The sequence below is a fragment of the Alligator sinensis genome, unplaced genomic scaffold (assembly GCF_000455745.1).
Source record: "Alligator sinensis unplaced genomic scaffold, ASM45574v1 scaffold682_1, whole genome shotgun sequence".
NCBI lineage: Eukaryota > Metazoa > Chordata > Crocodylia > Alligatoridae > Alligator > Alligator sinensis.
The window spans coordinates 1,450,683-1,468,249 of record NW_005842011.1 but is presented as its reverse complement, the minus strand read 5'-3'; the positions used below and the strand labels follow the sequence as shown (position 1 = coordinate 1,468,249).

General features: G+C 44.3%; 1 protein-coding gene across 1 annotated transcript in view; it reads right to left on the bottom strand.

Moving 5' to 3' along the window:
- Window positions 1-17,567, bottom strand: part of LOC102377482 (plasminogen-like) — a 103,649-nt gene that overhangs the window by 52,713 nt on the left and 33,369 nt on the right. Inside the window, exons 4-5 of the mRNA XM_025202008.1 lie at window positions 5,636-5,771; window positions 3,364-3,470 (exon numbers count right to left, since the gene is read on the bottom strand). Coding sequence (XP_025057793.1) covers window positions 3,364-3,470; window positions 5,636-5,771 — 243 coding nt within the window. The remainder of the gene's footprint in view (window positions 1-3,363; window positions 3,471-5,635; window positions 5,772-17,567) is intronic.

Sequence of the window (17,567 nt, the reverse complement as noted above, 5' to 3'; positions counted from 1 at the left end):
CTTTCCCTGCAGTAAATGGAAAACTTTATTGGGACAACTTGCCTAGGGTGACCATATGTCCCATTTTTGCCAGGATATTCTCACTTTAAACATCTGTCCTGGGTGTCCCATCAATTTTGTCCCATAAACACTTTTATCCCATCTTAAGTGGGACAGGTGTTTAAAACATGACTGTCCTGATAAAAATGGGAATTTTCCACACATACACCTACACATACACCTACACACTCCTGATCTCTGATTCTCTACACACACTCACATTCCCTCTCCTGCTCACCAGCACACTCAAATAAGACTGGCACTCGAAGACAACTGGTTATGCCAAAAACCCGGGGTATGCTGATGGGTGGTAGGTAGAAGGGAGGAGGGAAACAGTGTCCTATTTTTAGACCAGTAAAATATAGTCACCCTAAGCTTGCTTCTCAGGAAAACAGGGATAAACTACCACAGTTTAACTTTCACTTACAGGAGGGTCAGAACAGGCATACAGCCAGTTCTGGTGGAGCAGCTGAATATTCCTATCCCCTCTTTAACTCACTGTAGCTTCTTTGTCCATCTAAGTCAGAGGAGAATTAAGCTTATGAATTTGGATCTAGATTTTACTAAAGCTTAGAGGTAGTTTGATTCTGAGGTTTCAGTTCAGGTCTCTGTTTAGTGTAGTCAGACTACTGCAACCATCTGCAAAATCTGGAGATTTTGACCAGGGAGTGCCACTGCTCCTGCTGGGATTGAAAGCTGGAGGCTCCTGGCTAGAGGATCTTGCCCCTTCATTCAGGTCAGGTCAGGACAGGTCAAGACCAATTGACATACTTGGGGTCAGGAAGGAATTTTTCCCCATGGTCAGACTGTTATGGACTGCAGGGATTTTTGCCTTCCCCTGTAGTGGGAGCATGTCCCTCTACTTGGGATCTCTTGAGTGTATGTTAACAACCTTTTACAGAAGCAGGACATTGGCTGCCATGGTTCCCCTGCTTTACCTGTGGCAGGTTAGGTTGTTATGTAGTGTGTTAGGGTTGATGGCATTTTTATAAAGAGGTTAGATTATGGATTTGTACAGGATGGTTTGGATGGGAATGATCCTGCCTCAGACAGGGGGTTAAACTAGATGACTTTTGGAGGTCCCTTCCAGCCCTATTTTTCTATGATTCTGTGATTCTATTGTATGAAAAAATATCTTGTCTTTTGTAGGATTTTTAGCTGGAAAGTGTTTGAATACCCTGAATGGTTTCGCAATATATTAGCATTCAAAACCGAAGGAATGAACACTAAAGCAGTCAAATGTTGACTTTAACTCTTTCTGTTTGCATAAGCTCTCCACAATTTGTATAACCTTTAGGTTTTTTTCTGTCTGCTGACAAATATCCAACTTTGAACCCTAAACTCAAGCTGTCATTCTTTTGTGTTAAAAATTTACAAATTGATATGACCCAATGCTAACTTGTCAGTAATAGAGACAAAATTACCCTTCTGTATTTTTTACCATGTTTAAGGAGGCACTCATGGGGAAAACTGCACAGATTTTTTTTCCTATCATGCCCCATTTTTTTTTTGAAGGTTAAGACCAAAAAGGGTCATCAGATCCCATTCCCATGTCATGTGCTGATCTGTTATTGTTATAAAGAAATAATTGTTTGTTCCATCAACAGCACTGAAAAATCACTTGGGTGCACAATGGGAAACTTTCACTTTCCTTTGAAACTTCAGGGTGTTGTTGGCTTCAAGCGGCAGCATAATGAACTACATGTACCAGTGACCTGATTTGCTTAGACATAGCCTATATTCTTATTTCCTGCTCTGGAACAACCAACTTGGTTGATTTAATTATATCCTCAGGATTGACATGTGATACTTCAAAAGTCTGTGTAAATTATAGGGTGAAGTACAGAGGTACCATCTGCAACAGACATGCTGAGCTACAGTAAGAGCTAATGTCTTCAAACTCACTGAAGCAGTATTGCACTGAACAAAACTACCCTAAAGCAGGGAGGTTCACACCTTTCATACCTATTGTCAAAGCTCCATAGTATTTGAAGTTGCTCTCCAAAAAGAAACTTACTAGCAACTAGAGTATAAGATTGGCCCTTTTATGTAGCTAGTTCACATTTAAATAAATATATAAACAAACCAACAGAGCCAATGGCAGTGTGGCCGACTCTCAATTTTATCACTAGCATCACACTATTAGGTGTTTGACGTAAAGCCCCCTTCCCTAGGAACAATATATAAGCACTGCACATTGCAATTGGAATAAAAGTAAATTTCCAGCTCTCACAGCTGTGGAGAGATGCCTGCAAAGATGAACGAAGTGTAAACTAAAGGCCCACAAACCAGGAGACAAATAAAAGAACCCCAGTGATTTCAAAATATTTATTGATTAGGCATCAAACTCCTTTTAAGATCTTTTGAAAATTTGAGCCTACAAGATGTAGGATCCTGAAAGTTCTTCTAGAGAGTCCTGATTTTAGAGCATCTCCTGAAGTCTCCACGACTGGAGGGTGTTTGCATAACTGCACTGTGTGTTATTAACACAAGAGTTACCATGTTGCAGTGTTATAGACCAGATTCCGATTTCCATTAATTCAATAATATTCCTTTGGATTTGTACTTGGATAAGCCAGAGTCAGAATCTGGCCCTCTGATTTCAACTTTTAAATAGGGTCAAAGAGCAAAAATTAATTACTTACAATGGTAGGTGATTACACCAGGTAAAGCTTGTGGACAGAATTCTTTTTCACCTAGCAGACAGCTTGTATGTCTGTGGCCACATCTATCTGCTCCACAACCAGTGCAGTTTACACTGGTGTACAAAAATCAGTGTTCTATTACTCCAAATTTTAATTGTAGGTAGGAGTGAGACTTGAAACCATTATATGTTTGATTAGCAATGAGGTCCTGGTTTTCTCCCAGCACATACATTTCACAGTAAAATTTACCTTTACATGAAATTTAGACATGGTCACTTTTTAAAAAATGGAATGAGTTTTCTTTCTTCCATTGCACAATATCTACCACAGGTTCACCACTACTTTTTTATCCAGGAGAAAATAAAATAATCCATAAATAGTTTTAAAACCCAACCACTTGTGCATAGAAGGATAGAATTCAGATTTAGAAAGAGCGCTCTTAAAAAAATGGGAAGAAGATTGATTTGAATCCAATCCAATATGGATGTGTTGCTATTTAAAGATTGTTGGGTGGCCTACATGAAATTCCTTTAGCAATTTAACACCCCTTTCCTAATGAGATAATGTTCATCTCAGAAACCATCAAATGGAACTGCTTAGCAATCTTTGCAGAAAAGTCAAGGATACTGTTATATCTGCTAAGCATATTTTAATTAAGTAATATCAAAATGATACATACTTCTTTTCTCAAAGAGAACTGCATTTGTTCTTCTCAGTACCAATGCTTTCTTGGTGTTCTCAGCCAGTGTTGTACATTGCTGGTCTTTACTGGTAAATGTAAAGGACCTGTTGGAATTGAGAGTGGAGAGCAACATGGTTGTTAATTGGTACCAATAATTAATTTTTCAGTACCCATGAATCAAGTACTTGCGTTTAGTGACACTTAGGTTTTCAGTAACATTGCATTTAGTGTCCAACTGGATTAGAGTATGGTCTATCTCAGTGGTGCTCAACCTTTTTCCCTGGCAGACTGGCTGGGCAGTGCCCAATCTGTCTGTAGGCCAGATCCGGCCTGTGGTCCTGATTTGGCATCCAGGGTGGGCATGGCAGGCACCATCCACCCACAAAGAAGGATGGCGGGGGGCAGCCCAGCCCCAACCCAGCCCCACAGGTGAAGGGGGCATGGCCCAGCCCTGATCCAGACACAGGGGGAGGATACATAGTGTAGCCCCAACTAGCTGCATAAGGCTTGGGGCTTGGAAATTTGGGAGGAGGGATGGATGGTCATATTAATGGACACTGTGCCCCCACTGTCAAATTTCCTAACCCTTGGGGAGCCCCATGGGCCAGATACAATGGCTCTGTGGGTCATATTTGACCTTTAGGCCCAAGGTGAGCACCCCTGGTCTATCACACTACTTAGTGTCACCGCTACATCCTTCCTCTACCCCATGTACACTGAGCATCCACGTTAACAACCTCTCACCCTGGTCTTCCCCCCCTCGGTGCCAGTCCAGCTCACCTCCAGAAACTGATTTTTGTCAGGGCACAAGGCCCAACTCCTTCCTAGCTCTCTCTTCAGTATGTCCAAAGTTCACCTGGACCCAGAAGAGTATAAATAGAGGCAGTCTACCAGGAACAATCTTGACTATCAGCCCTTTGGTATGCTACTTCCTGAGGATATGAGAGCCATGTACAGAAGGAGAGGTAAGTAGTGGGCAGGGTGATTTCTGGAAGCTCTACTTGAGCAACAAGGACAGAAGACTTTCCTGAGCAAACCTCTTCCAAAGTCTGCTTGCCTACCATTTGTTTGTCCTTCTACACTCTGTGGGCATGCCCAAATGAGCACAGATGTTTGTTTCCCCGGGGACAAGCAGCAGCAGCACACCTTGTGCCTCTGCTACTTGTCCCCGGGGAATGCCCATGCCACACACACTTTTGGCAGAGCGCCCCATGCAGCATGGGACAGTGGGGGCAGCAGGCATCACCCTCCTGCCCAGCAGCACCTGGTGAGCACCAGAGCTTTTTTTTAAAGTACCAAGCTGAGGCGGGCGGGGGAGACCATTGGTGGGGAGGGGCTGGGGGAGCGGGGCAGGGCGGGTCAGGGGGGCTGGTAGGGTTCCCCCCATGGTCCCCTCCCCCAGGTCTCCCTCCCCGTCCCCCGGTACTTACCAGCTCCGAGTCTGACTGCAGCTACCTGCTGCAGTCACCGAGGACTGCCCGAATCATCAAAGCTCTCCAAATCTTTTCTGAAGATTTGGAGAGCTTTGAATCGATTTGAACCTTTAAATTGGTCCCCTGATTTGAGTCAGATTCAGAGATTCAGCCACTGAATCAGGCTCTGAATCAGGATCCCAATCAAATCACCACCCAAAGCTTTGCACAGCCCTACTAGTTACATTATTAACTAGCAGTAACTAATACAAGGTTTAATAGTTACAAGCCAGAACACAGCAGGAGCATTGTAGTAAGTTGTAATGTTGATATGATTCCCGAAGCATTTTTTTACAGATTTCATTGTCTTTGTTTTTCTCCCAGTGCCCACTACCCTGTTTAGCATCCATTTTTTATTGATTTTAAAGTATGCATGCACAGAAACCTTTTTGGTCTAAATACCACATTTGATCAAGGACCCAAAGGCATCAGGGCTCAGTCTTGCTCCAATGGCTAAAATCCTGCAGGATCAAGTCCTGCCCATGCCACTCTAGAAACTGAGGGATTATACTGGATGTGAAGATGTCCCAGAAGAAAATGGGGAACCTTCAAATGGTAAAGGGGGCTGTGCATAAAAATTTCAAGATTCTTTCTGATGCAAATGAAAAACATAGTTTTTTAATCTTCCTTTCCACATCATCTTTTTATTTACATCATCCATGTACTGATGTTCTAAATATGTTTTCCCTTTCTTTCCAGATCTCAGCATACACTTAGTCCTGAAGAAACAGTAAGGAACTTTACCAATGAATAAAATTCAATATTTGTAACCACAAAGGGATATACACAGAAATTACCTGCAGGTAAATTTTGTTTCAGCTTCACATTTTTCCGCACATTCTTCTGGATTGTTTGTTTTATAAATATGTTTATTGTGACTAAGTATCCATGCACCTTCTGTTTTTACATAGTTGTCTAGTAAGTTTCCTTGCACTAAAAGAAGAAAAAGAGAGGAGATTAAAAATGAAGATTCCACAAACTGTAAGTGTTGATTTAAATCCCATTTTTATATGCTGTTGACAAGTGAAGTCACTTTAATTAGTGGCAATCAGGATTAATGGTGACAAACTTGGAATAACTTCAATTGTGCCCACGTGGTAATGGTTGGTATCACTGGAGGAGGTGAGAAGGAATATTATAGAACATGCAGAGGATGTAGTCTGGAGCAGAGTAGTGTAGCACTTTAAAGACAAGTACAACCATTTGAAATAGATGCATAGAGTGCTTGAGCACAGGATGGGATTCAAAGGTGTGCAGAAAGTGACAATTTGAATGATAACATTTTTTTATACCTATATTTTAGAGAAACTGAAGGGGGGAAGTGATATTATACAATGGTTGTCTATTGCTGACACAGCCCCATAACTATTAGGCCTGTGCAAAGCGTCTAGTATTTGCTTTGGATTTGGATTTGACCAACTGGGGGGACAGTGATTCAATTTGGTGATTTAAATCACTGTCCTGAATCAATTCAGCCACCGTCAAATCGGCCAAATCTCTGAATCAAACACATCCCCTGCCCACCCCAACAGCCCCATCAATGGCTGCCCCGCCCAACCCCAGCTGGTGAGTGCGGGGCTGTTTTTTGGGGGGCTTTTAAGCGCCGGGACACTAGGACCAGGCGCGGCAGCCATTGACAGGGCTGGGAGAGCGGGCAGAGGATGGGGGCTTGTGGCAGAGCCCCCCCACACAGCACAGGGCAGTGCAGGGCAGCAGGGATTTCCCCCTGCACCTGGCAGGGGCTGGTGAGTGTGGGGTTTTTCTTTTTTTTTTTAAGAGTCAGGATGCTGGGTCTGGGCAGGGAAGCCATTGATGGGGCTGGGAGAGTGGGTGGGAGTCGGTGGGGCACTCAGGAGGACTGGGGGACCAGGCAGGGGATGGGGCCTGGTGGGGGTCCCCTCTCCCCTGCCCCCTACTTACCTGCATGGAGCCTGATTCCAGCTCCCTGCGGCGGTGAGTGGGGACTGCCTATATCGCCAAATCTCCAGATCTTTCTGCAAATCTTTTCTGAATCAATTCAGAGGCTGCGAATTGATTTGGACCTTTTAATTGGTCTCTGATTCAATTCTGATTCAGAGACTCGGCTGCTGAATTGGGCCGAATTTCCTCTGAATCGAATCAGCACCCGAAGCTTCACACAGCCCTAATAACTATCCACCTGGAATATATTGGCAGTTCGGTTTTATTGGCCACATCTTGGTCATCTAGCTTTAATTGTTTTACAAGACAACTGCAACCATTGGGCTTTCAGCATGGTCACTTACAATACCATATTTATTGTTCTTATAATAGCTCTAGGCTTGAGCAGCTTTTGTAATCAAGCTGCCAACATGCATTTTTGGTTGTAACATAAGATTGTGACTTCAACATCAGGTTCAGACTTGATAAAGAAAGTCTTGCATTTGAAAGTTTGTCTATCTCTGTCTCAGCTGTGCAGTTGGTCCAGTAAAAGAGGTCACGCTAAGAAATATTTACCTCTTGGTAAATAAATAAATTTTGTAGTCTCAGAAAGCTACAGATGCATGACAAGATGTTCGATAAATATGTTATAATGTTTTACATCTTTATGAGCCAATTAGCTTCCAAATGTTCATTCACAGTCTCTCTTGTTAAGGAATTTGCCACCTAATTGATTTTCCTCTGCTATTTATACAAATGCAAAATGCCTTTTCATGGTTTCTTTGCTGTTTTTAACAGTAGAGTTAGGGAGTGCACTACTTATGTGATTCAAATAAGGATATTATTGCCAAACATTTCACACTAAGAGTTGTCCAATGTATATGAAATGTATTCCCAGGGAGTCAGCACAAGACCTATACACCACTTAAAATCATTCACATCTTAAGCTTAGTCCCTGTACAGGGTTGAAATTAGAATTATTTCACATACAGCAACTGATGGGACTTACTGCTTAGTGACTACAATAGATATAATCAAATTGAAGACATGCATGAGATAGACTAATACAGCATAGATTTATTCACAATCATTAAAAAAATACAGCACAACTGTGATGTAACAAAGGAGAGAAAAGGAGTAGGAAATAACCAAGTCATGTAACCCACACAGTCCTTTAGAGGAAATAGGGTCTGAAGAAGAAGAGATAGTAGATAGTTTTGTTCTAATGTTTTCTTCTTCCTCACTTTGAGCTGCTAAGAACATCATTCATAAGCCTCCTGCACCATAGTTTTTATAATGTTTTACCAATTTAGCACTTCCTCAACCTAAAATGTAGAGTATGTGCTTCTGAGTCTTACTTCTAAGATCACCAGAACCCAGTTAGGCACCAACACCAGCAGTCAGCAAGATTTGTAATGGTAATCTGGGTTCAAGGCAAGACGGCGCTTCTAATCAGGCTGCTGCCACTTTTCCAAGCCACACAGCAAAGGAAAAAGTTACATAGGCCAGATCCAATGGCTCCAAGTCTGGATCTGGATCACAGGCCATATGTTGCCAGCCCCTGACCTCTTTGCTCATACATGGGGAACCTTACAGTGGGATCCAAAACAACCATGAGGCTGAGCAGCCTACTGCCTAAGCTCATTAAATATTAAAAAGTCATTGGGTAAAATACAGAAACAGTGTTTGAAGCGGGGACCAGAAGCCAGATCACTCCCCTTTCAGGTGAGTAGCCTTATCACCAGCCTCCTTCTTGCACCATCTCACCATCTTTCTTTCTTTCTCTTGCCCACCAAAACTTGAAACTGTTTCTGCATAGTGGCACAGTTGCAAATGGAGATGTGGGGATTCCTCCTCCTTCTCCAGTAGCCTAATGAGCAGGACATGCACTTCCTTGGGAGCTGAGAGATGTCAGTTTCATAAATTTCATAGACATTAGGGACTGGAAGGGGCCTTGTGAGATCATTGAGTCCAGCCTGCCTGCCAGAGGCAGGAAGTCTGCGGGGATCTAATGATCTCAGCAAGATAAACATCCAAACACCTTGCACCACCTCTGGGGGGAGTCTGTTCCAAACCTTGGACACTTGAACTGTAAAGAAGTTTTTCCTTATATGAGTCTGAATCGGCCTTCTAGAAGTTTGTGGCTGTTAGACCTAGTTATCCCTTGGGGAGCCCTGGTGAACAAGAGTTTTCCCAGATCCTGATGCACCCCCTTATATACTTATAGGCAGCCACCAAGTGCCCCTGAGCCTTCTCTTCACCAGGCTGAAGAGTTCCATGTCCCTCAGCCTTTTCTCATAAGGCTTGCACTCTTGGTCTTTGATCATACAGGTCGCTCTCCTCTGGACTTTCTCAAGCCTATCCACATCCCTTCTGAAGTGGGGGGCCCAAAACTGGATGCAGTACTCCAGCTGCAGCCTCACTAAGGCCAAGTAAAATGAGAGGATGACATCCCTGGTTTTGCTTGAGATGCATTGGTGGATGCATGCCAGAGTTTGGTTTGCTCTGCCGGCCACAGCATTGGATTGGGGGCTCATGTTCATCTTGTGGTCAATCAAAACCCCCAAGTCTCTTTTAGTCATGGTGCTAGTGAGTGTAGCACCACTGAACCTATAAGTTTGATGCTGTTTTTTTCTCCCAAGGTGAAGTACCCTGCATTTCTCCACATTGAATGCCATCAGGTTTTGGTCTGCTCACTTCGCAAGTGTGTCCAGGTCAGTCTGCATCCCCAGCCTGTCCTCCAGTATGACCGCCTTCCCCCATAGTTTAGTGTCATCCGTGAACTTTGCCAGTCCGCATCTGACCCCTGAATCAAGATCATTAATGACGATATTGAAGTACCAGCCTGAGCACTGAGCCCTGGGGGATTCCACTGGTAACCTTGCACCACATTGATTTGTTCCCATCAATTGGTACCCTTTGGGTCCAACCCCAGAACCAGTTCCCCAGCCATTGGCCTGTGAGATGGTCGATGCCACAGTTCTCCAGCTAGGTCATGAGGACATCATGGGAGACCAAGTCAAAGGCCTTCTTCAAATCCAGATAAATGACATCAACCTCATCTCCCTTGTCCAGGGAATGCATCACCTGATCATAGAAGGAGATGGGGTTGGTCAGGCAAGACCTTCCAGTAATAAAACAATGTTGGTTGGCATTCAGTAGGTTGCCTTCCATTAGCCTGTTGCAGATGGATCCCTTGATAATTTTCTCCAAGATCTTTCCAGGGATGGACGGCAGACTGATAGGTCTGTAATTCCCTGGATCTTCCTTCCTCCCTTTTTTGAAGATTGGGACCATGTTGGCTCTTTTCCAGTCTTCCGGTACATCACCAAAGTGCCACGAGCTTTCAAATATCTTGGCTATAGGGCATGCTATGATGTCTGCCAGTTCTTTTAAGACTCTCAGGTGCAATCCATCTGGGCCCGTGGAGTTATGGATGTCAAGCCTCTCGAGGTGTTCTCTCACTTGATCTATGTCAATCGTGGGCCTGTCTCCTGAGTCATGGATGTTTTGTGTCCTGCCTGACAGCATGACCTCCTTGGGTGGATGGAAAACTGATGCAAAGTAAACATTTAGGAGATTGGCCTTTTCTTGGGTGTCAGACGTCAGCTGCTCCATTTGATCTGTCAGGGGGCCAATGTTGCTTTTGTTCTTTCTCCAGCTTCCCACATATCTGAAGAATGACTTTTTGTTATCCTTGATTCTGATGGCTAGCCTGAATTCGGTTACTGTTTTGGCTTTTCTGGACCGCTCCCTACAGGTACTGGCTAGTGCTGAGTAGTCCTTCTTGGTGATGATTCCAGTTTTGCATCTGGTGTAGGCTTCTTTTTTAAGTTTCAGGAGACCCAGAAGTTCCTGGTTGAGCAAGGGGGCTTCCCTGCCCTCTGCATTTCCTGTGGGACGGGATAGACTTCCCTTGCACTTTGAGGATTTAGTTCTTTAGGAACAACCATTCCTCATGGACTCCCCTTCCCAGGGGGCCATGGTCTCTGAGTGCCTGACTGACTGGTCTCCTGAGTTTGTGAAAGTCAGCCTTTCCAAAGTTATAGATATCTGTTTTACTGAGGGATTTGCCCACCCTGCGTTAGATGGAGAAAGTAATCAAATCATGGTCACTGTCACCAAGCTTGCAGAGATTTGACTGCGGTACACTGCTGCTATCTCCTTTGGCAATGTTTGAAAGAAAGAAGTTGCCAGCACTGAATTTCATAGGGAACCTAGCCTTGCAGGTGTGCTTAATGGGTTAGGTCCCTCTGAGAAGTTAGGTGGAAGAACTCCTGATTTCTGGATTCCAATCAAATGCCAACATCAACTAGATGCCAAACTCCTCAGCCTTATCAAAACTGAGATGATGCTGGGTAACAGTTAAAGCATCTCCAAGGTTAGGGCAGCAGTTGAACAGGGGTTTTCAGGTTTGCAGATTTAAATTAAGACATATAAAGTCTGCCAAATCCTTTTGGGATCTGCCCCTCATCCTTTCTATGCCCTATGTGTCTTCTGTACTATGGTGGGGGGGAGACCATTCCCCTACCTCAATGCAATGTTGGGGTGGGGGGGGCGGAGGAGGTGTTGGGGAGAGGTAAATACATGAAAGCTTGTGAGGCACTTCAAGTACTACAATGATGTGGCCAGTAAATACCATAGATAGCTTACATAATGAACAAGTTATGAGGTTCCCTTCCCTAGCATCCAGTTGCTGAATTATACAGCCATGGGTACGTATGTCCCTAGAATTTACAAGTGACATACATATATATGACTGGCTTGTTTAAATTTCTTGGGCCACTTTTGGGTTTATAACAAATAGGACTGTAATTTAAACCCGGGAAAGCCAACCTGTGGCAGAGGTGCCACAGGTGATAAAGGCAGCCTCTGTGTGGAACATGGCAGAGTGGGGAAGAGTCAGGCATCACAAGATAGACAGGGAAGGGAGCAAAAATGAGAGCAGCAGATCAGGCAGGGGAAGGGGATCAGAGTGGCACTCAAGGAAGGTAAAGGGCTAATTTGTGGCCCAGACTTCTCTAAGCAATGCATATCCTGTTGTTGTATTCTGAGATTGGTTGCTTTATTTATATCTTGCAGTCTTTTGGTATAGACAGAAATGACAATTTTCACCTGATCTGACCACAGAAAGCAGTTTATAGCTGTGACCAAACATAATTGTATGGCTGCAAACAGCTTCAAAATGGCTGAATGGGTGAAAATCTGACCCCTCATTGCATGAGGTATCAGATAAGGATGTTACAAAATGTAGCCTGTTTTGTAACTTGTGTCTGCAGAGCTCTCAGCCTATTTTCAGAATGGAAGGGGAGAAAAGGGGCAGAGGGAGTTCAGTCTGGGGGGTTTTCAGCCGCACCTGGAGGGTGGGGTGGGTGTATTGCAGTACCCCCAGTGTGGGGACTCCAATTCACTCACTCCACCCTTCAGGACCAACTGGGGAGCTCCAAGAATGAGCTCCCTCCTCTGCCTTTCTTCCCTCCCATTCTGAAAGCAGTGAGCACTGACAGAGCCTGTCCCAGGTTATGGGAAGCTGGTTGCAGGCAGCCAGCCAACAGCTAGATTCCCCTCTGGCCTGGGACCACCAGTGAACTTGTGTTTGGACTGGGGTAAGGTTGTAACTCAGAAAACTTTGCAAAAGTCCTTCTGTGTTAACATTTGGAAGCTGCACTTCTGTCTGCACCCTTTGTCAAGAAACTTAAGTTGCATTATCTTTTCTGTTGCTGTATAAAAATTCATTAAACTATGACTTGCATTTGATTTTAAGCACCATCCAAATTCATTTATGCTCAATTTAAATCAATTAAAATATCCATTCCTTTATAATCAGTAGGCCTGTGTGAGTTGGCAGTGATCTGATCTGGCTTCGGATCTGGCCGCTTTGGATGGCAGTGATCCAATCCGGAGCTCCGGATCGGGTTTCTGCTTCAATCCAGCTGAAGCGGCTCTGAAGCTTCAGAGCCACCTTGGAGATCCGGCCATAGGGTATAATGGGGAATCAATGAAATATCTATAACTTTGTTGTTTTTTGTCTGATTTGAATTAAACTTTCAGGGATGGCCTCTGCTGAGAGCATGAAGCCTGTCAAATTTCAAGAATATCGGTGCAGGAGTTTTGAGGGAGCTGTACCCCAAATTCTTGAAAGCAAAACTCCTGTCACATCTATGTGTTACAACACAGTGGGGTCAAACTGCAGGGATGGTGGCCCCTAGTGAGGCCACAAAGTCTGCCAAATTTCAAGAAGATCGGTGCAGGGGCTTGGGGGGAACTGCACCCCAAGCTGCGGACAAGCAAAACTCGTGACATGGGTGACGCTGTGTGTGTTAAGGCTCAGCGGGGTGAAAGCTGCAGAGATGGTGGCCCCTGCTGAGGCCACGAAGCATGCCAGCTGTTAAGGAGATAGGTGCAGGGGTTCTGGGGCCCTGCACCCCTAGCTGCTGACAGGCAAAACTCATGACATGGCTGCTTGTGCAACTGACTGTCTCTGTTTGGGGCAGTTGATTGTCTGTATTGATTATTTCCTCTCCTTAGTCTGGTTTTGTAGGCACTAATTGATGGTAATTAACCGGTTACATTAGCCAGCAACTGTGTATTCAGCTGGTCCCTGAGTGAATCATGATTGATTGGTAACTGTTAACACAGTAGGTTAGCAGCCAGACTTGCAATAGTGTCTCCCACATCCCAAGACAGAGACAGTCAGTTGCACAAGCACCCATGTCACGAGTTTTGCCTGTCAGCAGCTAGGGGTGCAGGGCCCCAGAACCCAGAAGCCCTGCACCGATGTTCTCGACAGCTGGCAGGTGTCGTGGCCACAGCAGGGGCCACCATCCCTGCAGCTTTCACCCCGCTGCGCCTTAACACACACAGGGTCACCCATGTCATGAGTTTTCCCTGTCAGCAGCTTGAGGTGTAGCTCCCCACAAACCCCTGCACTGATCTTGAAACTTGGCAGGCTCTGTGGCCACCATCCCTGCAGTTTTGACCTCCCTGTGTTGGAACACATAGATGTGACAGGAGTTTTGCTTTCAAGAATTTGGGGTACAGTTCCCTCAAAACTCCTGCACTGATCTTCTTGAAACTTGTCAGACTTTATGCTTTCTGCAGAGTCTACCAGCCCTGCAAATTTCATCCAAATTGGACAAAAAACCCCAAAGTTATAGATATTTCATTGTTTCCCCATTATACCCTATGGCTGGATCTCCAAGGCGGCTCCAAAGTTTTTCCAAAGCACTTTGGAAGCTCTGAACTGCTTCAGAAAGCCTAATGAAGCCAGGAATTCAATCCAAACATGCTGCTTTGAACACTGAGGTGTCCAAAGCTTCTCTGGATCCAAAGCAGGGTCTGAAGTCTCGCACAGCCCTAATAATCAGACAATGAGTATCTGAACTGGGATTATTTTGGACCTCAAATGGAATACATGTTTAGATAGTAACAAAGCCATATATGGTTGGTAAATCTCTATGGCCCACCTTAGGCTAACTTGCTCCAAAGAGGGAAGTTCACTTGTGAAGCTGCTTTTATACTTGATCCATCAAGTCTCTGGTAGGTCCAAAAGAGGATACTGAGGATGAGTCCAGAGCAGTTTTATGAGTGAACTTCCAGCTCTCAAGTGTGTGAACAGGCTCAGATGGGATGATCATGCCTAGTTCCATCTTCCATAGGACCTTCCACTGACCCAGTATGGACAAGCCCTAGGTTATTCCATGGTCTTCTCAAACCCTCAAGCAGGATTAGGAGGGTGCAAAATTGTCTTTAAACCACCCTAATCCCCACTATTACCTGTCTGGGAGTTATGTACTCTTAGACCAGGTATAGATATTACACTTTTACTGGTATAAGCAATCAGAAATAGGTCTATACTCATAATAGAACAGAAGTTCAGCACACAGATGGGTTTAAAAATGGCAGAAACCAATCTAAGATTTCCGCCCCCCTCCACCAAAGGCCGAATGTGTGTTCTGTTTGTTACTGATCTAAATTGTACCACTTACAGAAAACCATGTGACAGATTGATTCTGTTTCAGGCTTTTTGAATGTCTGTACCTAGCCTTAGAGATCCAGAGGGAGAGCAAGTGGTAGACTAGTGTAACACCTTAAACCAAGTCAAGGGTAGCTTAATATCCATAAGGATTTCAGTTTAGGAGGAAGGACAGGCTGGGGAAATAAGGCTGGTATTGAAAAGGATGTTAGCTTTGGCTAGACCAAAAACAGAAGTGTGATCAAGGCAGTCCAACTCATGACCTGAGGACAACATGAGGCCTATGAGGGGTTAACTTTTGGTGCGCAGGTTCCTGTCCAGCCACTACTCTCCCCACTGCTCCTAGGTTTCCCCTTCATCCTCTTGCTTTCTCTTCCTGCCTCCTACCCCTGGAAGTGGGGAGGCTCAGCACATGACGGCCTGAGCAGCCTAGGCTCTGGGAGGGCCCCATGCTGGGATAGCCTGTGTGGCAGGTGCCTCAGGGACTCTCCACAGACTGTCTGATGGGCAGGAAGGGCATGTGGCCTGAAGCCCACATGGCATGTAGTCCCCTACCATTCAGAAGTTGGACAGCCCTGGTACAAATTAACTTTTTTCTGAATCAAGAGTAAGGTTTTGTCGGTATATAAAGTTGTAATACTTTAAAAGCAGATTGTTTTAAAGTCAATTTTGCTAAACCAGTGTGAGTTTGTATGCAGACACCATTAGGGTACAAACACCCCGAAATTGCCACAGATAAGGGGAGGTGAGTTTTTACTGCACATTAGCAGGTAGATGTTCTTACAGCACAGTGGGCACATCCACATGAAACACTTACTGTGCAGTAGCCTAATAACACTGTGCAGTAGAGTGTTGGTCAAAAATTGTGCTAATAACCTAGTGCACAGTGCTATTAGGCTACTACACAGTAAGCATCACAAAAACTGTGCACCGGCACTACTGCACAGTAAATGTAGTTACTGCACATTCAGTTAATACTTCAATAAGGAAGTACTAAACTAAAAGTGCAGTAACTATAGAGCATGAATGAATGTGTAGACATGCCCAGCTAGTGGAAGCTAATCTGCCGTTACCGTCACTAAGCTTCCATCTGCCACCTGGTAAGAGCATGCACACCAACACTTATCACAGAGCAGGTAACATGGTAAAATCTAACCCCTTTTACCCTTGCTAAGTTGTTCAGATGTCCCTACCCTTATCTGGGCTTAAGAGGGTGCATTTTGATTTAGATTCAATAAAAATCACTTGAAAAACAAATCTTTAGTTAAACCAGCATAACTTTGGGGATAGATAAGGATTCCACCAAAGACAGAGAGAGAGAGAGAGAGGTAAGATTGAATGACACTTTAAAGGTACTCTAAAAATGAATTTGGGAAGGAAAGTGTTAGATAACCCCAGTATACTCAAGGACATCCTTAATAAAAATACAGAATAAAACTACAGACATACAGTGGCATATTCTGAAGAGAAAGGACACTTTTGCAAACCCTGATTTCACAAACGTGGGGCATTTTTACATATGCTCTGATATGTTCTGATTAGAATACAACAGAGAAGACTGTATGAACTGAGCCTGCTGGAGCATTCGAATCAGAACACTGTAGCATGCTGTAACATTTTATGTATTCAGTGTCCCTCATTTCAAAATGGCAGTAGGGATGCTTTAACTAAAGCTCATTCAACGAGTGTTAGTTAAAGCACCCCCACCACTATTTTGAAACGTGGGATGCTAAATATATGAGATACTGCAGGCATTTTCATTAGAGTGGCTCTTGAGACCTGCTTTAATTAAAATGCCCCCCTCCCACTCCAGAGCATGTGTATAGACACCCATAGTGCTCTGTAGGGAACGTTTAAGCATTCTCACACCTATATTCAAAGAAATATAATAGGAAAGTTGTAACAGATCAAGGTACTGTATTTTCTCCATTACAACATGCACCTTTTTTTCCAAAAAACTGCTGCTGGAAATTTCAGTGTACATTATATGCAAGGAAATACAGTAAGAGCAGTTTCTGCCATTTACTGGGCAAAAGTGACACTAAATTTTCTAAATGGTGATCTAAACTGCTACAGTTATCCACTACAGGGAAAGATCTTTTTTTTTTTATTCTGCCTGTCGAAAACAAGGTGCATATCTTAACCCCGCATTTATTGTATTGCTATGTTGAACCACACCTTGTCTGTAACAACAATGGTTAGACGGTGCCTGGTCAATACGTTATACCATACGCATAAGCTTTATTATTATTATTATTTCTCTTTCTTCACCTACAGCTCTAGATCTTCGTTTCTAGATCAGCTTTAGATCAGTGTTTCTTAACCCGTGGGTCGCAATCCAAAAGCAGGTCACAAGAATATATGAAAGGGTCACGTACAAACTTTAAAAATGTATCAAAACGATGACATGCTCAGTACGATGAGGGACATGTTCAGTTGGGATGGGCTTCACCTGTCCCCCAAAGGTAAGCATGTGTTTTCATCTAGGTTGGCAGATCTCCTCCGGCGGGCTTTAAACTAGGCTCGTCAGGGGGAGGGGAAGATGAGGGCGGGGGAAGCTGTGGACCACCAAACCATGTGGCACCCACAAGGCCAGCCCAGCCTGAAGAAGGAGAACATTGGGAACCTTCAAGCCATGGGGCGGCCAGCACTACAGCACAGGTAAGCAACGTGAAGGTAAGAAATAAGGGGCCCCTTGGGATTCGGAGAGGGGGGGCAGCAAAGGCACCAGTTGCAGGGCTCAAGTGCCTATATACTAATGCTAGGAGCATGGGGAACAAGCAGGATGAACTAGCACTCCTGCTTGCACAAAACACCTATGACTTAGTAGGGCTAACGGAAACCTGGTGGGATTC